At 37.2% G+C, this 25,618-nt stretch overlaps 1 protein-coding gene and 1 non-coding gene across 2 annotated transcripts in view; both read right to left on the bottom strand.

The window, feature by feature from the left end:
• RAB11FIP2 (RAB11 family interacting protein 2) overlaps window positions 1-11,235 on the bottom strand; it is an 80,990-nt gene extending 69,755 nt beyond the window's left edge. Inside the window, exons 1-2 of the mRNA XM_036735427.1 lie at window positions 10,698-11,235; window positions 426-868 (exon numbers count right to left, since the gene is read on the bottom strand). Of these exons, the coding sequence (XP_036591322.1) occupies window positions 426-868; window positions 10,698-11,050 (796 nt within the window). The 5' untranslated portion in view covers window positions 11,051-11,235. The remainder of the gene's footprint in view (window positions 1-425; window positions 869-10,697) is intronic.
• Window positions 11,236-24,347: 13,112 nt separating this feature from the next.
• LOC118830431 lies at window positions 24,348-24,454 on the bottom strand. The gene has a single exon (XR_005009066.1). It is a non-coding gene; the product is annotated as a U6 spliceosomal RNA (small nuclear RNA).
• Window positions 24,455-25,618: the final 1,164 nt, after the last annotated feature.

Here is a 25,618-nt window from a genome sequence, read left to right as displayed (position 1 = left end):
TTGGCATGAGAAAGCAGTAAAGCATTTCAAGGATTTGTGTGGGTTTTCAAAATCATTTACTATTAAACTTGTTTTTAATATGCAGGATTTATTTTCAAAGACATTTTTGACCCCAGAAAGTGTGTATCCTGTAACACAATCTATGCAGAATTAAATGTTATAAAGTCTTTAATATGGGAAAAATAGCAATAAAACAGAATTGGATCATAAAAGAAGGTTTTAAAACCAAAGAATTCATGCTGAAAATTTGCTATAAACAGAAATGAATTTACATTACCTACTAATAATAAAAGGATTAAGAAGAGCTCAACTTAAAAACTCTAAAAAAGGAAAAAAAAAGCATTTTATAACTTTAAAAATTACATAAGAAAACCAAAGCATAGTTCAAACTTCCACCAAAATACCTAGGAAAACATTTCACTTACCACTTTCCTCAACAGATTCGAAAGACTCTAGCTGGCGCCTGAAAAGATGTGTATGACCAATAGTACTGGTCTTCAATTTCTCTGAAGAAACATGTGATGCCGTTAAATCGGACATTGAATGAGCTGAAGAGAGTCGCTGAGGTCCCAAAAGAAAAGGCTTTTTTGGTTTGGATTTCATCTGTATTTCACTACTTGAAAGTTCAGTGTTAGCATCAGGTATATGAGTACTTGGAATGATCGCTGAAGAAGTATCAGAAAACGTCCCATCGTTCTTTCTACCTTTCATTTTATCTTTTAGTTTTGCAAAAGGAGATCTTGTTTTGTCCTTCATTGATAGATCAAACATACTGGCTGTCATATTGTTCCTCATAAACTGAATGTTGACCTTTATTTCTCCTCTGTCTTTGGCTCTTTTCCCTTGTTTAGATTCTAACCTAAACCACCTTAAAAAGAAGGAAAAAAATGGGCTGTATCAGGCATTTAAGCTATGTTATTTCCTATTTTTCTGTTAAATTCATTACTTGCACAGTAATACAGAACACTCAAAAAAATTTCCATCAATCATACAAGGTATCCTTGAAGCCCAAGACTTGAAGTGCTCTGAAAACTACAAAATACACCTTCCAAAGTTTGTATATTTTAAATTTCTTTTAAATATATAGCACTTTTTGTAGCACCCATCCCCTACCCTAACCCAACTCAAATGTGAGTAGCCATATGTCTACAAGTATCTTCTCCTGACATTTTAAAGTGTAGCATCTTTCTTTAATTTCTGAAGTAAAAAAAAAAAATTAAGGGAGAATAGCAATTCTTTCCAAAACAAATACATGCATCAAGCCAATCTATATTAAAACATACCACATAAAGAGAATAACATAAAAGCATTTAAAAATTAAAGATCAGTAAGGTATATTTTCATTACATAGAAACTCTAAAATTTCACATATCTAAATGGCTGTTTTCATGTTTAAACATGGAATAACAACATTTATCAAATTTAGCTACACTGTAGATTTCTAGCTTTATCCATTTTCATAGAGGTTATGCAACTATTTCTGTGCTATGACATGAAGCTAGCTGAACAGGCCTGAAAACAGAAGTGTCAGTATACCTTTTTAAGTGACCTTTTCTTGTATAATTTTAAAACCACTCACCTTTAAAATTCTTATCAGTAATAGCTAACATGTTTCCATGTGTGATAAGTGTTGCTAATGGCCTAAGTAAATTTTCTTGACATTGAAAAATACTGAAGGAGGGAATCTGAAAGCACTCACCAATAAAAATTCTTTTTGAGTTAGGTAATTTACAATGACAAATAATGATCAAGTTCTCTGAAAAATAAGCCTCCCAAAGTCCTTCAGCACTAAAAATACTACTTGGGTATGACATGTACATTTAACTCACCCAAACAAGGTGACTTCGGTAACTTTGGAGACCACTTGAGGACATAATGCAAGTTACTTATGTTACATTTTACATTCAGTTCATAAATAAAAACTCAAAAAAAAGCACAAGATCTCTCTTCATATTATGTGATCTCATCAATTCCCATGGCTTCAATTATTACCTCTATACAGATGATGCCCAAATCTACATGAGGTGGGACCAGAGATAAAGATACAGACTTAGAATCAGGAAGACAAGTTCAAATTAAGCTTCAGACTGTGTGACCCTGGGCAAGTCACTTAACTTCTCTACCTCAGCTTCCTCAGGAGTAAAAAGCAGATAATAGCACCTAGCTTACAAGGCTGTAAGCTTAATGACTTGTCAAGCACTCTGTAAACCTTAAAAACGCTAGCTATTGTTAGCTAGCTAGTCTCACATTACCAACTACAGACTGAACATCTTCACCTGGATGTCACAAAAGTGATTCAAACTCAACAGGTCCAGAAGGCTATTAAAAATCTTTCTCTCTTTAACCCATCTCTTCATCGAACTCCCCTATTTCTTGTGGAGAGGATCACCATCATATAATTTACTGAAGACTGCCATCTTAGAGCCAACTCTAAGACATCACACTCTCCCTCACACTCCTAGCCCAAGTCAATCAGATGGGAAATTTTGTTAACTATACCTCCACATCTCATTTTCACTTCTTTTCACTTACAAAGCCATTAGTTTCATTCTCTTTCATCATCGTTCACTTGGACTATAGGATTGGTCACCCTGCTTTTAGTCTCTTCGCAGTTTAATCAATCCTCTACACAGCTGCCACACTGAAATTCCTAAAGCACAGATCTGACCATGTAGCTTATCTGCTCACAGTTTCAGTGATTCCCTACTACTTCTTGGAACAAATACAAACTTCTTTGTTGGCCATTCAAGGGCCTTAACGATCTAACTCCAACCTTTATGTCTAAATATATTTCATGTTTATCCCACTCACTCTGTTCAACTGAATGTGTAGAAGGCAATCCGTCACCTCCATGACCCTGCACAAGCTAACTGATCTCCATACCTGGAATGTTCTCCCTCCTATGTGCTTCTTGGAATTCCTGCCTCCCTTCAAGTTTCAGCTCTGGTGACATCTCCCACATGAAACCTTTCTTGAATATCCTCAAATTAAGCCCTGTCCCCAACTTTATATTATCTGTATACATGTTTTGTTTTTCCCCAATCCCCTCTACCACCACTCCCAACACCAGTAAAAGTTACTGTAAGCACTGTGATGGTAGGGTCTATTTGAGGGTGAAGGGAACATCCTCAATGCCTAAAACAATACTTTATACACAAGAGGAGCTTAATAAATGTATGCTGAATTGAGTTTTTATAATACATGCGAAGTGACCAAAATGCTGAGAAACCTAGTTTCTAATAAGCTGTCATACGATTACTGAAAAAGAAAAGCTTAAATGCCTCCTGCTAGCATCCATGTGCTTCACACAATAGTATACTAAAGTAGAAATACTAAAAAACTAATTTAAAATAGAGCCAAGTTTTATATTTTCAGACATTTTATCCCAACGTACTACACACTTTTAAATGGAGTATGCAAGGCATAGTTTACTTGTTTCACTTACAGAATTTTTAACCATAAAAAAGACTACAATTTTCAGAATATCACAAGTAGTTCTTCTTACAAGAGCAAACAGCTATAGCACTGCAAAAGAGCATTTATCCTGGCATATGGTAAAGGCTTAATACATGCTTATTAACTATGTTTAAATAACTCCTGTGAAAGTACAGATATTGTACTTCATTATCAAGTGACACAAAAGTCTTTTATAAAGTAAAGTCCACACATCAACAAATATTTATTAAGCACCTACCAAAAGGCAAGAGACATCACTGCTCTCAAGGAACTGTCTAATGGAGAAGACAATATGAAAACAAAATATGTACAAATAAGACACATACATGATATACTGGAGATGATCAATAAAGAGAAGGCATTAGCATGAAGGAGAATCCAGATAGGCTTCCTGTAGAAGGTACGAATTGAAGGAAGGTAGGAAAGCCAAAGATAAAAAATGAGGAGGCAGAGAATTCCAGGCATGAGGCATAGCCAGTGAAAATGCCTGCAATCAGGGAATGGAGTGTTTTGCATGAGAAGGCCAGTGTCACTGGATCAAAGTATACATAAAGATAAGTAAGGCATAAGAAGACCAGAAAGTCAAACCTAAAAAACTTTTTAGTTAAAAAGGAATTAAATGACTAAATTTTACATAGGTCCCATTCAGAATATGCTAGACACAAGCTACTACATTTACTATGCAACAGGTAAAGTAGTCACATCTGAACAAAGTACCTCAAATAGTACTAGCCTAGAGTTAGATATTTAAATAGTACAAGGGCAAGCAAGGTGTGATATTCTCATGAATTTAAGTAATTACACTTAAAATCTCTGAAGACAAGTATTTACTTTTAGATTTTCTAACTGAAAGAAGATGTATAAAAGCTCTGTTATTAATATATCCTTTTTTGATCTATGTAGATACTATTCTAGGAAATTCAAACAGGACACATCTTAGTGTATAAGATTACTGGTGGAAAACTGATATTACAATAATTCTGCAGGTGTCCACACATGATTCATTTATTCCAACAAATAAAGCCCAGAAGGCCAAAGTGTATATAGAGCTTTAACATATGGTTGTCCCAAGACCTCAGAATATGCTAGACCAAACGCAATCTTCATTGTATCATACCAGCAATGAGAGTTCACCAGTTCTTCCTCACAGTGGGGTGTAAGCACTAGAATGTTAAGTCGTTACTTTTTAAATACAACTTTTTAAAACATAACCAATCTGAAAGAATTTATATACAAGTTCATTCTCTTCTGCTTCTCTATCATTCCCCCTCTTTCCTTTCAGCTGACTCAACTGAGTATATTTTGTGTAGATATTGAACTCTATCTGAAATAAAATTGTACATAATTAAGTAACATGATTCAAGATGCTATAAAATGAATGAGACAAATTATTTTGAAATAAAAATTGTAATCACATTCTCCTACTTTCACCGATTATATATATACTTATCAAGATTAACTGTCATTTATTGACCTTGACTTTACATATAAAGAAATTACTCAATATACTCTACTAGTCTTTTTTCTTCTCTGATATATCTACAAGAACATGTAGCACTATAGTTAGTAGTTTAGTACACCAGGGCTAAAGTCATGACTACTTGAGCCCTTTAGTTTTGCAATGTTAATCCTATCTCACAAATGTCTGTCACAAAGGAGAGAAGAGGTCAATGGATGAGTGAGAATGCATTCATACTAGATGATAGCCAACAGATATACTTTTCGAAGTGCTTTATATATATATCACCTCATAGCATATGACCTAACAAATGAGTAGAATCATCTTCATATATACTAAGAAAGAAAAACATTCAAAAACCAACCACTGAGAGAACTAATCACTACTCTAATACCAGACCTCTAAGAAAATTTCTCTAAACTAGTAGTTATTATTTAATTATGGAAATAATATCCGGGATAGCTACTTATGGTACAGTAGAAAGAGGCCTAGATTTGGCATCAGAAGACTGATATATCAGTTCTATCACAAGGCAAGCCTACTGTGTAAGATTATTATGAAGACCAACAACATAACATGATAAATGCCTTAAATACTATATTACTTTTATTACTGATATTAAAGATACCTGCCAAATTTTCACAAAATGGAGCTTAAAGGATCCTTAAAAATCATTCTAATCAATCCCTTCAACTTGCAGCTGAAGAACTGGTGACCCAGATAAGTTAAAGGACTGAACTAAGGTTATATAACAAGTTTGCAGTAGTCAGCCTTCTGGATTTCTTAATTCCTACTCTTGCTTTTTCTAATATACTGACCTCCCAAATGACCAAAAGAAGACAAACTATGTATCATCAAAGGCACTAAGACAAAAAGCAACCTCCTAGCAATTTATCTCTACTCCTTTGTTATGAGGTTAAGTGGTGCCTCAATTTGTTTAATTCTTAAAATCTAGAGATTTAGCTATGTGTGGAAAACCCCATAATTTGCTTCCACTTTTTCAAGCTAAGCTTCAGGTCTCCAATGCTAATTATTCATATAGACTGCTTCTATTGATTACTTTTACAAGCATCTAATATTTAAGAAAATAATTTTCTTAATTAACATTAAACAATACTAGCAATTAAGAACCAACAATGTTAAACAAGTTACATAAGGAATAAAAGACTTAAAGTTAAAAAAGAATTAACCTGTAGCACTAATCTGAAGCAAACAGTTTAATTCAATGACATGAACTAGAAAACAGGAGAAGACAGTGTTACAATCTTTATGGAATTTAGGATATTAGAAAAAACAAAACAGAAAATGTAGTAACATAGTTACAGAATTATCAATTAACATTCATACTGAGAAATCTGATAGATTATACATCACAAACAGCAATAATTTACAGAAAAAAGACAACCTACACATCAAATACCCATCAACTGAGAATATAACAATGGGTAAATAATATCTAGAGGTATCACACTATTAAGGACAAGTAGAAAGATACCCAAAGGCAAAAGAAGAGAGGGGAAAAGGAAAATAGAATCAAAGAATTTATACACAAAAAACCTTAAATCTGTGAGGTGTTTTGACAAGAACATGACGACAATTTATAAGATTTAACCATAACAAGTGATTTCGATACTTTAACATCGTAGTCTTATACCTTCTGAAGTAGCAAAGCACTTTGTAACTGTCAATAATGATGATGATAGCTGACATTTATACAGCACTTTAAGATTTATGAAGCCCTTCATATACACTACCTTATTTGATCCTCACAACAGCCTAATGAGTTAGGTTAGGTTGTGAAAGCATTACCATCCACAGAAAAGGAAACTGAGGTTGAGGAAATTACTGGCCTACAGTCATACAGCAACTATGCAGCTGAACCAGGAATTCAAATCTAGGTCTTATCATTCTAAGTCTGGAACTCCTTTGCGAACACACTGACTCTTATCAAGTTATTTTTGTGCATATCTTGTATTAAACAAGAAGCTCTATTTCAGCAATGACTTCAACTTCTTATTATCCTTTCCAAATCCTAGCAAAAAGATTTGCGAGCAGATGTGGAATAAACTTTAAAGCTGGATTTCACTAGCTCAATTTCCACATTTTACTAAATGGGAAATTAAGACCTAACAAAGTAAAGTATCTTGCACAAGGTCAAATAAAAACTAAAAAGAAAAAATAAAGGAGTCAATGATATTGAATTCCCTTTGAACATTCTAAAGGATTTTTTTTTCCTGATAAATAGTCCAATTATCAATTAGTTAAGTCACATTTATTGCAGGATATATATATATATACACACACAAGTATATATATATATATATACACACATAAGTATATATATATATATATATATATATATATATATATATATATTTATATATTTTAGGACATTGGATAATTATCAGGATGTAGAGGTCGAAGATATAATTGGTGTATTATGTTTCCAGAATTAATCAACTTATAAAACACCTCCAAAGCAGGAGGACTCTTTGTGTAAAGGATCCCTTTGGCAGTCTAGTAAAGCCAGTGGACCCCTCCACACAATAAGAGTTTTAAATACATAAAATTACAAGACATCAGTTAATATCAAAAGAGTGAACAGAGAAGGTATCTGAGTTCACAGACCCTAAGTTAAGAATCTCTGCTCTAAAGCTACGGGCAAGCTTTGATGGGAAGCACAAATAGGTACTTAACATGAGCTAGATCAAGGCTGAGGTGAGCACATACAGTCTAGCAATTATAGAAGTCCCTCACCAGATTTATGGTGTATCCACAAGCTAAAACATAAAACTTCATAATAAAAAATTAAGTATAAGAAGTAATTTCAGTTGCTTTGATGTTGTTTTTATACTGCTTTAACAGGGAAGTCTTAATGAGACCTTCAAGAGCCATTCTAGAGATATCATTTGTTTTCCCAAGCTTTCTGAAGATAAAATGAAGACATAGCATTTGGGGCTAAGTGGATTACTGCTGATTTTTTTTTCATCCCGAGTCCTGGATTTAAACTCAATATGGCCTCAGTTCAATTTTTAGTGGGCACCAGTCCATGTTAGAAAAATCACCACACATGTGGGAACTATTCCCAAACAACTGGTGCTATTTGGTCAGAAGTGGGAAAAAGATTGGCATTAAGGGTGCTACAGGCCAGAATGCAGGTGCACTGGCAGGGCTGAGCAGAGAAGTTTTAAAAAGCTCATGCCTGCATCATACCTAACTCTAGGGATTCCAACTACTATTATTTTCATGAGCATTAAACACACAATATATTGCTGTAAAAAAGCAATAGATATTACATAACAGCATGCACAATTTTATTATTCTGCTATATTAAACATGGTTTTATTTTCTCAAGTCTCATGGCAGCACCAAGCCAGCCAGCCATTAAAAGTTGAAGACACAGAAGTACTCTCCAGGCCCTTGCTTAAATTATTCAGGTTCAGCCATTTTCCCTTCTTCCTTTCAAGGGGAAGAAAGTAATGAGTGGGGTCAGTGAAAAACAGAAGAAGTTTACAGAATCCCATCCTTTATCTATCATGATGCAATTTGGAATAAAGCAACCTGTAAATATTTCTCTTTAGTTCAGTATCAAAGGGGAAAAAAAGTGTCACCCTGTAGTTTTTATAGGAATTCTAAATCAGCTGGTAGCCTTCATCACTCATATTGATTTTCTAAAAAACACTTGGGAATTGCTGACAAGGTTCAGCATTGTGCAGAATATTAAATATCTTTTTTGTACCACACCAGCATCTCAAGTCTGTCTTTTGCAAGGCCATATGTACAGCTGTGCTGGAAAGAGGAAGCTATTAAATATATTAAAAAACTAGAAATATTACCAATAAAGACACTTCATCAAACAACCTGGTCCCCATTCATCCCCACACAAAGCAAAAAATGTTAAGGCTACAGAACATAAGAAAATCATTTTCAATACAATAACATTATAAGCCTAATAATACTTTAAAGCAACAATTTTATTTCAAACAATACTAATCAATTTTATTTAATAGTCAACATACATATGCAAACTTTTTGCACGTAGAAACTAGACTGTCAACTGCCACTTTTTTGGATAAATGATACCACATAAGAAAAGATCTTCAATCAAGGTAAACTGGGGGTTGTTTCAAACTAAGAATTTTTAAGTTTGAAGCTGGGTCAATTTACATTTGGAAAATGTACTCTTAAAAGAAGGTCAATAACACATGACCTATTAAATATTTGAAAAGACAGCATAAAATTTGAAAATGAATGCAGTATAAGAAACTCATAGTCATGACACTATTAGAAGTATGTTCAAAACATTAGACACTAAAGCATCATCAGACACGTATAAAATAAACAATTTTAACATACACATAAATGTGATTTTATAAAAACAACTCCAATATGAGAAAAGCTCAATGGATAATGACTCTTTTAAAAAGGAAATCCAAAATGTATTTCATTATGCTAAGAGCACAGACACAATCAGCTTTAACTTTTTATCCTTTCCTTCATTTCCTTAGGACATTTTCACCTTAATTATTTTAAAATATTTACTATCACTTTTCATCTTACATTCTCGATGTTTTCATATCACTAACACAAACTTTAGGTCAGGGCTTAGAATATAAGTATTTTCTAGAAGTTTTGAGGTAAAATATACTTCAGTCTACATATTTATGGTTAAAGTATGTGAAATTATGTCATTAGGTAAATTCACACTAGTCAAATGATTTTTAAAGAGGAAATTTGATTGTGGTTATGAGTGAATTACTCACTCTCAAAACATTCTTCCAAGTTTGTAGACCTGTAATTCAACCTGTACTTTTCCTGAATATAAGACTATTTCCTCATACTTATACTTGGGTTAAAAGTTGAATTAGGAAGTAACTGCCTACTTTGTTTCATTCTAACACTGTGTTGAGGTTTTGACTTATCTTCTTTATTAAAAATAGGTCTCATGACTAAATATCCATATTAAGAAGGCCCTATTTCCAATGAAGATGCTATTAAGCTGCTTCATCATAAGAATTAAATCAGTATTTCTTGTCTTGAATCGCTTAGCATGGTCCAAGTACATTAGCTTTGTGGAAGTAATTTTGAAGGAATATGCTAGCATGGATATGATGAAAATATAAAAGTAAAGTTATTAGAATAGTCAAGGTCAGAAAGGAGACAAGTTTTTAACTTGGAAATTCTTGACTTCCAAATGCCTTAGAACATACTAAGTTGTCTTGAGAGGGAGCAACAGTTGATAGAGAAATAATGAAGAGCTACTGTGTATGTAATCCCAAAATGTGAATAAGAAGTTCCAAGATTTCTAAATTTAACTTCAATATTAAAATGCTGCACTAATGTGTTTCATATATTTTTCCAGAGGCTACTAAACTTTGTAACTACCCCATTTCTTTCATTTACTAATTTTCAAAAATATAATTATATACCTACTTAGTTTTAAAAGGTTAAAAGTGACTGCTTCTTACAAGTAATCTTAATCATACCCCAAAAAACTCCATTTATTTAAAGTCATTACCAAAAAACGTTAAGACTTGGAATTCCTAAGCAGATGCTTAAACTATAACAGAAATGATAGAATGGAACATGTGCAATGCCATTTTTAAAGGTTTCTTCCCGTGGGTTACTTATTGTTTTTACTTCTGATTCACGTGAATGGGATGGTTAGAAGTTGTCACACTTCATCCAGAAACCTATGCCTCTCAAATAGAAAGTGTTTTGTTTATAAAATGGGAAATATATTAAACACTGCAAAAACAAGAAAATAAATTGCACGACTTACTCTGTTTTCCTTCTCTGTTTGTCCTCAAAGATGTCATTGAGATTGATTGCCACCTGCCCCAAAAATTTATCCAGACCCACCAAAGACCTGTGCATGACTACCAGAAAAAGAATGTATTTCTCTGGATTGCCCTGCATGAGCAATCCGGGCAGCTCAAAAGAAGCCTCTTCTTTCCAGACCGGATCAAGGGTTTTCTCTGCCACAGAGGTGGAGTATTTTTCCTTGCCCAGCTGGATGATAGTGTATGTGTCATTGGTGCCACTTTTGCCTTTCGGCTTCAGATCTTTGGCTTGAAGCACGGTGACTTGCACATGAGTTGGAAACCACTTCTGGGCTTGCTCGGACAACATCATTTTGCCTTTTACTTTGGGGGGGGGGTCCCCGATACGACAGAGAGGAAGACACAAGCAGTAGCAAAAAATAAAAATAAATGAAACTTCCCCGAGCCTAAGTCTTTAATAACTGCATGGTAAGGGCACTTCGCAGACACAGCAGCTCAAAGTTGCCCAATTTCTATTTGCTTCCTGTCCAAACAAACAGCCCTCCTGCCTCGTGGTCCAGGGAAGCAGGCGCCCCCGGAGCCCCCGCCCGCTGTCGCCGCCTCTGGGGCCGGGCCAAGGGCTGGCATCCCCGGGCCGGGGGGCCGCTGCTCGCCCCTGGCTCCCTCCCCACCGCCTACGGAGAATCTTTAAGCTACGAGCCGGGAGAGAATTGGGTCTGGGTCAACGCTACCTCCCGGCCCTGCCCCTGGAGCAGGTGAGGCCTGCTTGAGTCACCTGGCGCCCGGAGGGGAGGGGCGGGGCGCAGTGTGGGGGCTCGCCTCAAGCCGCCGCGGGGCTCCCGGGACTCAGTCTCCCCCTCTCTGGCAGGGCCGCCCCCACCCCGCCGGCGCCCGCCCGGGGCCTCCGCCGCTGCACCTGCTCGGGTTCTCCCTCCGCCCCACCCCCCCCCCACCGCCGGGCTCCCAGCGCTAGCTGAGGTCGGCCCGGCCCCGCCCCGGGACCCCCGCCCCCGGCTAATACGAACCCCTGGCGGCTCGGGCGGCTACCTCTGCCTCTCCCTGCCTGCCTCTCCACCTCCCTCCTCCTCCTTCTCCTGCCCTTCTCTCGCCTGCTGCTCCTCCTCCTCCTCCTCCTTTCCTGTCAGAAGCGGGGGCTGCCGAGCCGCGGCCCTCGCTTCTCGGTCACCTAAGGGGTTGGGCCGGTACGGGCACCGGCGGGACGCGAGGACAGGCCGGGGCTTCGGGTGTTTTTAGGGCCCGGCGGCTGGGGCGGCACTTCCGGTCCGGGCTTCTCCATGTTGGAACGTGACGGGGGGGAGGGCGCGGCGACGGGGAGGTCAGGGGTCAAGCCCCTCCCTGGTTGCCATGGTTCCGTGGGCCGCCCAGGCCCGAGGTGTGACTTTGAGGGGGGGAAGGTGAAAGAAAGAAAGCACCGTCTCTTTTGGGGTCATAGAGTGGAAGGGACCTAAAAGATCGTCTGGCCTGAAGCCTTTATGGTACAGATGGGGAAACTGAGGCCCTCCCCCGAAGGCCCAAAGTTCGCAGTTCCAGGGGGGAGGCAGCTCTAGCGCCACGTGCCGACTTAGAGCTCCAGAGCCCCGCCCCTCATTGATACACAATAGGAAACTGAGGTCCTACCCTAAGATAAAGTACTTGACCAAGGGCACACAGCTAGTTGTGGTGAACCAGTGCTATAGTGACGTCAACAAGCGTTTGCTAAGCATTGAAGATATCTCAAAGGGAAAAAAAAAAACCCTACTCTGGGCACTTCACAGACTAATGGCGGAAACAACGTAAAAACAACACTGTACTGACCCAGGCATGCAGTCCTGCAAGTCAGTGCTTTCTGACTACCGTATCAACCATTTATACCCATTTTTCCAAACCACACCCCCAACCAATGCATGCTACCACCCCCCATGCCTTATTTTTTTCACTAGATTGTTTGCAAGGAAAGATTCCCTCAATTTTGGAGGCCCAAAGAAGAGCAAAAAAGATTGGGCAATTCACCTCAGAAAACACTAGTGTCTTACTTTGTAGAATGCATTATGGGATAGAAGAACAAAAATAATTTTTTGAAATTATCCTTTCCTTCAAGAAACTTATATTCTATCTGCAGGAAAGAGCATGGGCCCAAGTAAACACAAATATGTTTGAAGTAAATTCAAAGATTTCCAGATCTCCCAAATCAAACGAACTATATTTCAAAGATACCCCGCCCATTTCCCCTACTCCCAAGAAGACAAAATGTGTATCCTAACAATATTTTCTGATCTCCAAACCTGGCGAAAGGGTTGGTGATAGACTTGAAGTTCAAATAATTCTGACTGCCCACCTACTTGAAGTTAATAGTCTAATTTTTCTCCCACGCTTCCTGTATAATCTTAATTGGATTTAGTAGAGTCAGAAGGCCTAGATTCAAATCCTAACTGTGTTACTAACCTCTGATTGTGACTTGGGAGAAATCACTCCATCTCTGTGGACCTCATTAGTAAGAGAAAGGTAAGACCAGGGGACATCTATGTCTTACATACTAAAACACTCTATAGTGAAGGGATTTCAAGTTAGGCATTTTGGAAAACTGGGAGGGAGACAAATAAGATAAGACCTGGCCAAGGTTATCTTAGGTATACAAGAGTGGCTGCCTGCTTTTCTTTTGTTTAGGATTAGGCCTCAGTGGAATGGAGCGTAGGAGTCTGTGCTGCAGTCGGTTTGGAAGTAGCTTGACCTAGCAGAAATAGAGGTCAGCAGACTTGACTTCTAGTTCTAACCTAGTCACTGACTCACCTGGTGGTCACAGGGAAATCTATTCTCCTTTACAGTAGTACACTACACACACACACACACACACACACAAAACAAAGGCAGTCAAGCTTTTATTGAAGAGTTGCTAAGAGCTCCAAATAGATATTACAAAAGTGGGAGTCACTACTCTCAAGGATCTGACATTCTCATGGGGAAGGGGAGACAAAGTTACTTGGGGGTGTGAGGGTATGGTGATGACAATCCTGAGTACAACTAAAGCAGCTTTATCTTCCCAATGAGGCTAAAAGCTCCATAATTACAAGATCTCTGTCACATATCTTTGTGTCTCTCAGAGCATCTAGTTTGGATATCATAAGCATTCAATAAATATTTGTGAAATTTGTGAGTCCTTAGCTAACTCACACTTTGAAAACTTCATAGCTTAAGGTTTTATTCCGATGTTCAAGCAATATTCAAAGGCTCTCCATCTGAGAACTTTTTTATGTCCTCAGATAAAATACTTTTAAATGACCCTTCCCTTTCCTCCCTTTTCAGTAGCACTATGTTCACAGGCCCCTACTATAGAACTGAATTGAACTGTAAGAAGCAAAGGGAAGTTAGGGGCATGTTAATTACATGAAATGTTTTATGTTTGCAAGTATGTGAAGCATATTTAGTGGAAACTACTTGAAGAGAGAGAAAATTATCCCTTTTATCATCATGGAAAAGAAGAGATGCTGTACTTACTTTGAGGAATAGCATAACAGAGATAAAAGACTATACCAGGGACCTTGCCCGTATCTTCCAGTCTTTCAAGGCTCTTGGGAGTTGAAGAACTTTGAGGACAGATTTCCCTTGAAGGTATAGGGCATATCTACTATTTCTTTAGCACCGCTTACACACAGTACTTTTCATGGTACTCTACACGTAGTGGGAACTATGTCTCATTAAAGACTAGATGTCAAATCAGTTTGATGAGGCTATCAAACACCAGAGACCCACAACATAATCCTAGACTGAAAGATAACTCAGAACAAGAGAATTGCATTTTAAGTCATCCCAAAGATTTTACCTTCATGAATTAAAAAAGGAGGGAGAATATAATACACTCAAGTAAGAGAGCGTGATATTGTTGTTTCAAAGATGGGACTTGGGGGCTGTGCATGGAAAGTCAAATCGATACAAAGATCAATGATGTGAATTATAAGCACAAATCTGTTATCTGTGTCCTAGAGTGGGCAATTGTCAGCTATAAAGAAGCTGATTCCTAGAAATTTTTAAAAAAGACCAGTGCAATGGTAGAATTTGTTTAAAAAAAAAACAAACCAGTTTGATAGCTAAAATCTGAAAACATCTTGTGAAGTTTTATTTTAGTGAAAATTGAATATACATAAATTACATTCATAAAAGGTTATCCTTCAGCTGACTGTTAAGTGTTTTTTGTTGTAATAATGCATCAGTAAAGAACAATTAGTTACATCAAATGTGTTTCTGAAACACAAACTGCTAGATAAACTTTATAAAATGATTGTAAAGATGTTTACAAATATTACTTCACCTATACTTGAAATAATGTATACTCATATCTAGAGTCTAAGTTGGAAGCTGCTGAATAGTCCACAGTAATGTCATAACATACTCAACACAATTCTATGATGATTAAAAAGGCAAGAGAGCAGACTTTTGAGTGAATTTCTGAGCCCTTTTCCCATATCACCAAAATTTCCTTTAAGGCTTCTCAAGTGCTGACCAGAAGAAAAGCTACTTGAAATAGTTATTTCGGCAAATTGAGACCCTAACTCTAGACCCTGCAGGCTAATCAACAGCATTTATTAAACACCTGCTGGGTCATAAAATGTGCTAAATGCTAAATGAGATACACGAGACAAGACTTTATGATTGTTGGTCTCAAGGAGCTTGCACTCCAATAAAGCTAATTGGACACGTACAGATACGTATGTTACAATTAACTACAAAAGAAGAATACAAAGTGCTAGGAAAGTTGTGGTTCATCTTTCATTCTGGAAGAGGCCAAATGACATCAGAAAGGTAGTGTCTTGACTTGGTTGTGAATTAAATGTAAGTGAGGCAGAGTTGCATAAAGTCATGAGCCTTGCTCTCTCCTCCAGAGTTATCAAAATCCAATGGCAAGACAGAAGTCAAGACAACTTTTAATGGCCTTTGATGGGTACCTTTCCTTGGCTATGAAAGTTAGATGAGGAAGGAATCACTTCTTGATGGAAGGTTCAGGAAAGAGCTTCATGAAGGTGGTAGTATGTAAGCTTCTGCCTTGAAGAATAGTTAGGACATTGGCAGACTGAGATAGGGGAAAGTATCTCCCAAACAGGGAACAATACAGAGGGAATAAATATAGAGGGGGGGAACAGAGGAAAATCCAGTATGACTGGAATGAAGAGTATGGAAAAAACTCTTCCTGTAGCAAAGACTGGCATTAGTACCCAAGTATAGGGCAAATCTGGTTTAGGCCCAAGAAGGACTGCTTGAGAAAACTGCAATCTTAGTCTTTACCTTAAGACTTTGGCCCCTTCAAAGAAATTGGATAAAGAGTAGATGCTAGGTTCAGAAAATTGCCAGGGTCTTTCTGTCTAAAAATAAGAGAAGTATCTTGCCATCGAGTTACATTGAGCCCTGTTTAATAAGGGGAAGAAGGATAGAGACATTACTGCAAAGGCTAAAATTCATCCCCAGCTATATTGAATACTTAGTATTTGCATATTGTATTTGCATAAAGCCCCTTTCTGATGGTTCTCATAACTGAAGGTAAGATGTGTTGCTGGATGGGGATAGGTGATGCATATCTTATTCTCATTTTACTGAGGAAGAAAAAGATTCTGAGAAGTTAAATAACCATTATCACATGGCTAGTAGATGCCTGAGGCAGAATTTGGGCTAGGTTTCCTGACTCGGCAATTCATTATGTTAGTTATTCTTCCATGCTCTAGGATACATGAAAACCATTCTGTGTCATTGATTTGTGTTCAAAATGTTGATCAGAATAGAACCAAGGAAAGACCCTTCGAGCATACTCCAAGATATCTCCCTCTGAAGCCATGCGAGCTCATTGATAACTATTTTTTGAGACTAGTCATTCATACTACCTGACTATACTAATATCTAGCTAATATTTATCTTGTCAAGGATAATATGGAAGACTAATTCCTAAATTTTTTTTTACTAAATACAGAGATACTTTTAATCTATCAACATAATTACCTTGTCAAAAAGGAAAATAAATTTCATCAGATATGACCTGTTCATAGTGATATCACACTGTCTCTTAGTGATTACTACTTCCTTTTTTAAATACTTACACACCATCCCTTTAAATAGTACATTCTATGACTTTGCCAGGTGTAAAAGCCAATTTCGAAGATTATGCTTTACAGACTTTTTCTTGCTTTATTTGAAAATTGGTACAACTCTTGATCTAATTCCTTCTTGTTTTTAGGTGGTCTGTCATATACTCCTTTAATAATGTTAATTCTTTTCTCCCACTGTTGATCTTCACCAAAATGCTTTTTCACTTTGTTTCCCCATCACAGTCCTGGTTTTTTCTTACGTAAGCATATCTTCATATTATATAATGTTACTCTACCACCCAGTTTATCTATTGTATTCCTTTTTGAATAAGATATGCCTTTCCAGAAACGTATTCCAACCATGAATCCCATCCCCTAAGTCTTTATTTTGTGAGATCAAATTTGTCTCCTTGAGATAGAATCTCCATTTCACCCCCTTTATTACTCATACTTTTGGCATTTGTATATGGATATGTGAGGCCATGAGTTTTACTGTTAGTTCATCTCCTGTGAATTTTGCTAGTCCACTCCTGCAATTCTTCTTCCAGTTATAACATAACTGATACTGTTTTAGGTATTTGGTTTGGCAGATATATGTGAAGTGTTTTCTGCTTCCCCTTCCATTTTAAATTTATAGCTTTCCGGATCATATTCACAACTCTAGGCAATATATTTTTATTGTTTGTTGCTAGGTATAGTCCTATCCTTGACCAAGAACCACCGAATTTGGCAGGCTTTTTTTTCCTCATTGTATTTTGAGTAGCTATATCGAGATGGAAAACCAAGTTGGAGAACACAGGCATGGTGCAAGATAGTCTACATATTATAATTTGGATACATGTCCAGAGTTAAATGTAGTTTATTGAGGAGATGGATTGGAAATCCTAAACCATCCTATATTTAGGGATGGTTGAGGAGGAGTGGGGTACCCGTTGTCTACTGATAAATTTCTGGATCATGCAGATTGGGTACGCTCGAAGGCCAGGTGGTAGGAACCATCAAGTGATTGGATATGGCACGTAGAACTTCACATTATGTCTTTACAAAATATTTTTCAGATGCCAAGTAGTGTCTCACAGATCATTTTGGGAAACTGAGTGGAACTTGGATATTTCAATCCCAAAATGACTTGCTAAGTGAGCTATAGTTGCTATAGGTGGAAGCATGACAAATGAAATGATACACTGGAGTAAAGCTGATGAGGTGATTAAAGCAATAAACTGATAACAACCACAATTATGAAGAGATTCTCCCCAAAGGCTGTACTCAAGTGAACAGAAGGGACTTGGGATAACTGATATATAAGAGGTTGACCTAATGACACAAGAAAGACTGTACTGTGAAACAATGCTTTATTTGGAAGAAATGCTACTGGGAATAATTAACCTGATGAATGTTGGATAAACACAAAATGACCAGTTATATGTTCCCAAAGGAGAGGGGAAGTGGTTTCTATGTAATTGTTTGATTCAAAGGTGGGTGTCCATCCTTGAACAGGAGAGCTGTTTCACTTAACCTTTGAATTGTTTTAGTGGCTCACTTGAAAAGGGCCTGTTGGATAAACACAAAATGACCAGTTATATGTTCCCAAAGGAGAGGGGAAGTGGTTTCTATGTAATTGTTTGATTCAAAAGTGGGTGTCCATCCTTGAACAGGAGAGCTGTTTCACTTAACCTTTGAATTGTTTTAGTGGCTCACTTGAAAAGGGGCTGTGAGAACTGGGTGTTTAATGTGTTCAGCATAGCCACAAATTCCTGAAGTTTCCTTGGATAGGCAGGAGCAGGGTGGGCCTTGGAACTAGCTTACTATACTGAACTTCCTAGGGTTAAAAGACTACTCTTGAAGGGCAGCCAAAATATCTGCTCTGGTGTCAGGTCACATGTATGCTTTAACTTTGTAAAGAGGCTTTGTCAAAATTCTTTTGAATTTCCAATTGTTTTAAACACTGATTGTTGATTTCAGATATATAGGAAATTATATTTTAAGAAAGAAAGAAGAATGAAATGTCTAACAAGATGCCAGAATAGAAGAGGGTAACATTATTTTCTTGTGACTAGCAATATGTCCTGGAATGTTTGAGACCATTCCAAAGATGAGAGCTTGACACTTTTATGGTAAAAAAAAAAAAATTAATCCTCAACTCAGTAGTATAAGATCCCTGCTGAAATGAATATGAATGATTAAACCAGAAATAAAAATAACTAATAAATTAGCTATCAAAAGAGTTTCACAAAGGAAAATTTTAGAAACATCATAGGTATTCCAGAACTACAATCACATTTCTTGATATTTACTCAATATCATACTTTTCACTACGAAAGTTCCCAAGAGAATTTATACCACATATTACTGTTTTCCTGTTGGAAATAAACTGATGTATTACTGTACCTTGCAAATAATCTACTGATTCAGGGATTTCAAGTCTCCTACATAATGGAAATTGCCATTCTCTAGGTGACTGTTCAGAGGAATGAAGAAATCAAGACTGTCACAAGGTAATACCATAAAGCTATGGCTTTGCTTATGTACTGCCAATACAGTAGTACTGATATTTTTTTTTCCCCACTAAATTGATGTTTTGGCCATTTGTAGCATCATAAAGAAATAATTTGAGAAAAGCCCTCATAGTATTTAGAGCTAGACAAGGCTTTGGAGATCATCCAATGCAAATCCCTCATTCTGTAGAGTAAACTGAGTCTCCTAAAGGTTAAATGCACATGGTCATGCAAATAATAAGTAGCAGAGATAGGATTCAAACATAACCCCTTGCCCTCCAAATCTCATAGTCTTTCCACTAAACTATGCTGCCTTCCTTATATAGAAAATATACAGAAGCAACTAGCTCATTAAAGCTTCTTAAGGTTTGGAAGGGACCTCAAATGGTTGTCTAGTTTGACATCTCAGTTGTACAGAAATGTTATCTCCTTCCAAAAAGAATGTGAACTCCTAGAGCATTTTCTATTTGTATCCATAGCACTTAGCACCAGATATCTTAAGTGCATAATTAATTCAGGCTCCACCCTCCATTCCAATCCTGAGGTCTCAAGGTTAAATGACTTGCCCAAGGTTACAAAATTATAAGCCCCAGAGGCAGGATTTTGAGCCCTCTGACGCTAGGGCCAATATTCTACCTACATAGCTACAGTCATGATAAGCTGGCTGATGACATCCACATGCACTCTACATCTATATAAACAAGGTACAACCTACCAGGAGTTTATAATCTTCATTTAAGGAGGATTCAGATCAGAACATCTTATTTTTCACCTGGTTGCTCTGCTTTGGTACTTCACTGACTTTGCGTTGTTGTTGTCCATATAAAGATACCCCTACCCCCTTCTTTCCCACCTCATTTTTCATCCTCCCCTAGCCTTTGGTGTGTTATCTTGCCCCATTAGATCGTAAGCTCCTTGAAGGCGAAGGCCATTTATATTTTTTCTTTTTTGTATCCCCAGCATTAAGCATGATCCCTGGCACATAGTAAGCACTTCATTGACTAACAAGAGAAAACACTGGTTCCTAAGACAAACACAAAACACAAAAATGACACAACAGCATGAGTAAAAGTTCAGACTAGAAGTTCAAGGTGATAGAAAAGAAAAAAAGGAAACACTTTCAAAGCTTATATTTGCAAATAAGAAGGCACTAGCCAGTTTCCAAAATAAGTTACCTCTACATTAGCACTAAACCTTCAGACCAGAATCTAGTAACTAGTCCTCTGCTCAGTGACTCCATTGACCCGCAGTAGATGCAGAGAAGATGACTTTTCTTGCTTTCAGAGGAGTTCAGCCTAACCAAGCCTCCAGGAGGCAATAGTTTATCCAGCTTAGTATTTCCTACTAGAGACCCTAAGACCTTTCTAGTGTCAAAAAGTATAAAATGCTTAACAGTTCTTTAAAGACTGAGAGAACTGCCAATTAAGGTTTCAGCAAAGATGATGCTAAAAATACCTACTTAAATATCATCACTACTCCTTTTAAGTGCTTGTCCAGGAAAATGGAGTAGCAGTAGGCTACCCTGCACACTGTAGGAATTATTCATTGTAGACAGTCTCCTCCCTCTTCCACAAACTTCCCTGAGGCACTAGATGAGTTTCTCAGTCTGGTTCTGTCCTTCTGCTGCTGGCAGAGCTATCTAAGGACAGTGGACTCTCTCACCTGTGAAAGGAGTAGCATAACAGGATCGAGCATTGAACTGAGTCAGGTTCAGATCTTCACTCAAACACTGTCTGTGTGACCTTGGGCAAGTCAAAATTACCCTCAGCCTCCCTCAATTCCCTAGCCAAAAATTGGGAGCAATAATAGCACCTGCCTCATAGAGTTCTTGTTAGGAATAAATAATGTTTGTAAAGTGCTATGTACTTACAAGCTGTTATCCTAACCGTACTATTTTATACGTCTATAAAATCATAAATAGGTTCAAGGGAATTAAGAAGGGGATGAGGATTCAATGAGAGTGCTCTCAATAATGAGTTCAGTAACTTAGTTCAGCGATCAGTCATCCTCTGAAATGTAGCCCAACTACTATGTTCTTCATATTACACATTTAGAAATTTGAATCTCAAATGACCTGTCTTGAGTAACACAAAATCAGAGAAATCTCTACAACTAGAAACCAGAGATTGCCTTCAAAACTCTTGGATAAAACAGTTGTGTATGGAACTTTCACCCCTGAGGGCAATGCAGATTCTATCACTATCCTGCCATTTTGAGAATTAATCTACTCTTTGGTGGAGTGACATGGTTATTCTTTTCAGAGCAGTTTCTCACACACACACACACACACACACACACACACACACACACACACACATATATGATGGGGTACAGGATCTGGGAGCACCCAGAAGTCTCCTTGAATCTTTCCACTAGATGAGGTGTTTTACCTGAGGCCATAAGCCTTTCATTATCACTAGGCCCAAATTTCTAGGTTACTCTTCACCTATCCCAGCCCTCCATGGTCCAGCTACTTCCCACCCTTAATCCCATTCTCTTAGTTCTTGGAGTCCCACCAAGCTCCTCCTCAGACTCCTCCTCAAGACCCTCCCTAAACCCCTCCTCCCATTACCCCAGGACCCCTGGGGTCCCTCCCACAGTCTTTCTGTATATAAATCTCATCTTGCCTCCATGAAGGTGCTTAGATTCAATCTACCTCAAATTGGTTTTGGGCAGAAGTGTCACAAATGGTAAGATTTCTTAAGACTCAACCTAATATGGCAAACCTTTAATAAACTTTGTCTTTCTTTGGCAGTGAGAAGGCTTGAGTTGAATTCATTTAAGCAGGACCCAGTGTGTTGGTATTGGGGTCTCGAGGACCACTAAAAACATATGGTTTCCTAACTTCATCATACACACACACACACACACACACACACACACACATATACATATATATGTATGTATATGTATTTTTTTTAAGGAAAAAGAACTCAAAGCTGTGATCAATCCTTAACTAGTGTTTTTGTTTTAGTTTTTTTTTTTCACATTGCTAAAGACACTGACTTGTATTCAAAAGCCTTCAGTATAAGTAAGTATTAATTATGAAAAAATCAAAAGTAGGTGACTAACGTTTCATGACCTGTCGTCACTTCTCCCTCTCTATGATATTTCCATGTTTCTCTCCTTCACTCTAAACAGGTCTCTTTCTCTCCTTTAGTCTCTGCCACCAACCTTTTTTGCCCTTTACCTTTCTATATTTTCCATATTCCCATTCCTAAAACACAATTCAACTCAAAATAAGCACTGGAAATGACCTCATTTGAAAAACGTTGTTCTTTATTGAATGAAATTCTCCATTTCCTGTCCTTAATTTAAAATACAATCATCAATTTAGAATTGTACAACTCTGTTATTTTGTGGGTAAGGAAAATGAGTCTCAGGGAGGTTAAGTTATTTGCCCAAGGTCATACCCAGTAAGTGCCAGAGGACAGATTTGAATCCAAGTCCTCCGATTCCAAAGAGAATGTTCTTTCCCCTTTACCATGCTGCTCCATGAGGTAAATTTAACCTTTTCTACATGTAACTCTTTAAAAAAAAATTACACCACTAAAAATAAAAACAGAGCATGCCTAGCTCCATCCTTGGAAACCTTTCTTCCAAATAGGATTTGTTGGATGGGGCCCAACTTTAAGAAAGAAGAATGCAGTAGACCACTCAACTCCATTGCTCCATTGACCAAGCTTGACATAGGAGTATTTACAATTTACATCATCAAGAAGTTTCGACCACTGGCATAAAATCTTAAAAACTTCACAAGTATTAGCCAGCAGCTAACTCTACTGTTAATCTACTCTACGCAACCATATTTAACCATAGGTTGTTACCTAAGGGAATAGGTACCCAGAAGACCTCATTTCATGTTTCAGCTCTGCCATTTATGACCTGTATTACTTTAGTCGAGTCAATTTACTTCTCTTATGTTCTGTTTCTTCATCTATAAAATGAAAGAGTTAGGCTACATGACCAGGAAAGTACCTCCCAGCACTCAATCCTATGATAACTTGATAGAGAATATAAATATGTTATAATGTGTAAAAAGTCAAGACAGTATTACTAGCTGTGAGACCCTGGGCAAATCACTTAACCTCTATTTGCCTTGGTTTCTTCATCTGCAAAATAGAGAAAATAATAGCCCTACCTGCCAGGATTCCTGTGACAGTTGAATGAGAATAATACTTGTAAAAGTGCTTAGCGTAGTGCCTGGCACATAGTAAGTACTATAGAAATGTGAGCTATTATTATGTTCTTTTTACAGATGAGCAGTCGGAGGCTCAAAAAGATTGATTTGTTCGTGGTTACATAGCTACAAATTGTAGAGTCAGGCTCCAAACCCAGCTTTTCTGATTCCAAAGCTTTCTGAGCATCAGTTTTGTCATCTGCAAAATGTGAGTAATAATTCCTATAAAACCCAACCCCCCAGGGTTGCTGGGAGGTCCCAATGAGTTATATAAAGGCTTTGTGAACCTTAAAGTGTTTCATAAATGTTAATTTACTGTTGTTACTATTATTTCATGAAATGAGGGCTTTGGTACAGTTCTTCATTGTTCAGTCATGAATTGATAACAAAGTGAAGTGAGCAGAACCAGGAGAACATTGTACACAGTAAAAGCAATATTGCATATATATCATCCTTGTGCTCATCTTATATGATCTTTTTGAACTGCAAAAGAGTTTGCCGAGTAGCAAGGGCAAGAATTAGAACCAACTGTATTGGAAAGAAATGAACCATACTTCTAAGTCCAAATCGCTGCTCATCTACATAGAGATAGGCCTCAGACTAGCAATAAACCACTTGAGGTTGGGGGGAGAGATACTAAAGTATAGGTCAAATTTTCTAAGGGAATATATAAATGGTCACCAGATATTATTGACAAGATGAAAGGCTTAAAAATTTTTTTTTTCAATTTTATCATTCTTTTTTTAATTAAATTAAGACTTTTTATTTTTTTGTTTACAACACTCAGTTCCACATCATTTTGAGTTCCAGATTTGCTTTCCCCCTCTCCCACCCCTCCCCAAAACGGCATGGAATCCGATGTATCTTCTACATATAATTTCGAATTAAACTTATTTACATGGTAGTCAAAAAAGTATGGAATGCTTCACGAATTTGCACATCATCCTTGCGCAGGGGCCATGCTAATCTTCTCTGTATTGTTCTAATTTTAGTATATATGCTGCCGAAGTGAGTACCTTTAAAAAATTAGTAGCTCTTTTCTATAGCATTTTACAAAACACTTTCCTCACAAGTCTTAGGATCTCTCCTCAGGAGAGGCTGTGTTGCTTTAAGACATTTTAAATAATTCTCTACCAATCTTGACTAAATTTTTCAAAGATTCATGTCAGAAACATCTTTTCTATTTGGTGTGAATAATATGGTGCCCCTGATTTTTATAAGGCTGAAGTAAAGAACCCGGGCATCAGACCCAGTAAGTGTCTGGATGTAGCCTCCAAGTAGAATAATAGATACCTTTCAGACAAGCTAAAAACTGGAGGGAATCAACCCTGCAACAGTATCTGCTCTGAACAAAGTAGTCTCAATTCAATTCAAACATTTATTAAGAACTTATTATATGTAAGAAATTATACTGAGTGCTGAAGATACAAAAACCAAAAATAAAAGTATTTTCCTTCAAGGAGTTTATGTTATCCTAAGAGATATAGTACACTGATAAGTGAATTTAAAAGCAGATACAGTTTTCACACAAACAAAACTAATACAGCTAAAATTAGAAGGAAAACAAAACTGGGGGGAAATTTTGCAGCAAATTTCTGATAAAGGCCTCATTTCCCAGATATATAGGGACCTGAGTCAACTTTATAAAAGTACAAGCCATTGCTCAATTGTAAATGGTCAAATGATATGAACAGACAGCTTTCAGAAGAAGAAATCAAAACTATCAATAGTCACATGAAAAAATTTTCTGTCGCTATTGATTAAAGAAATGCTAAATTAAGACAACTCTAAGGTATCACCTCATCCACATCAGATTGGCTAATGTGACAGAAAAAGAAAATGACAAATGCTGAAGGGATGTGAAAAATAGGGACACTAATGTACTTTTGATGGAGCTTTGTACTGGTTCAACCATTCTGGAGAACAACTTGGAGCTATGCCTAAAGGGCTATAAAATTGTGTATACCCTGTGACCCACCAATACTGCTAGTAGTTCTGTACCCCAAAGACGTAAATTAAACAAAGGGAAAAGGACCCATACATACAAAAAATTTAAAACAGCTCTTTTTGTGGTGGCAAAGAATTAGAAACTGAGAGAGTGCCTATCAAATGGGAAATGGCTGAACAAGTTGTGGTATATGATTGTAATGGAATATTATTGTGCTGTAAGAAATGATGAA

The sequence above is a fragment of the Trichosurus vulpecula genome, chromosome 8 (assembly GCF_011100635.1).
Source record: "Trichosurus vulpecula isolate mTriVul1 chromosome 8, mTriVul1.pri, whole genome shotgun sequence".
Lineage (NCBI taxonomy): Eukaryota > Metazoa > Chordata > Mammalia > Diprotodontia > Phalangeridae > Trichosurus > Trichosurus vulpecula.
Note: the sequence above shows the minus strand (reverse complement) of the source record. Positions and strands in the feature narration are given on the sequence as shown.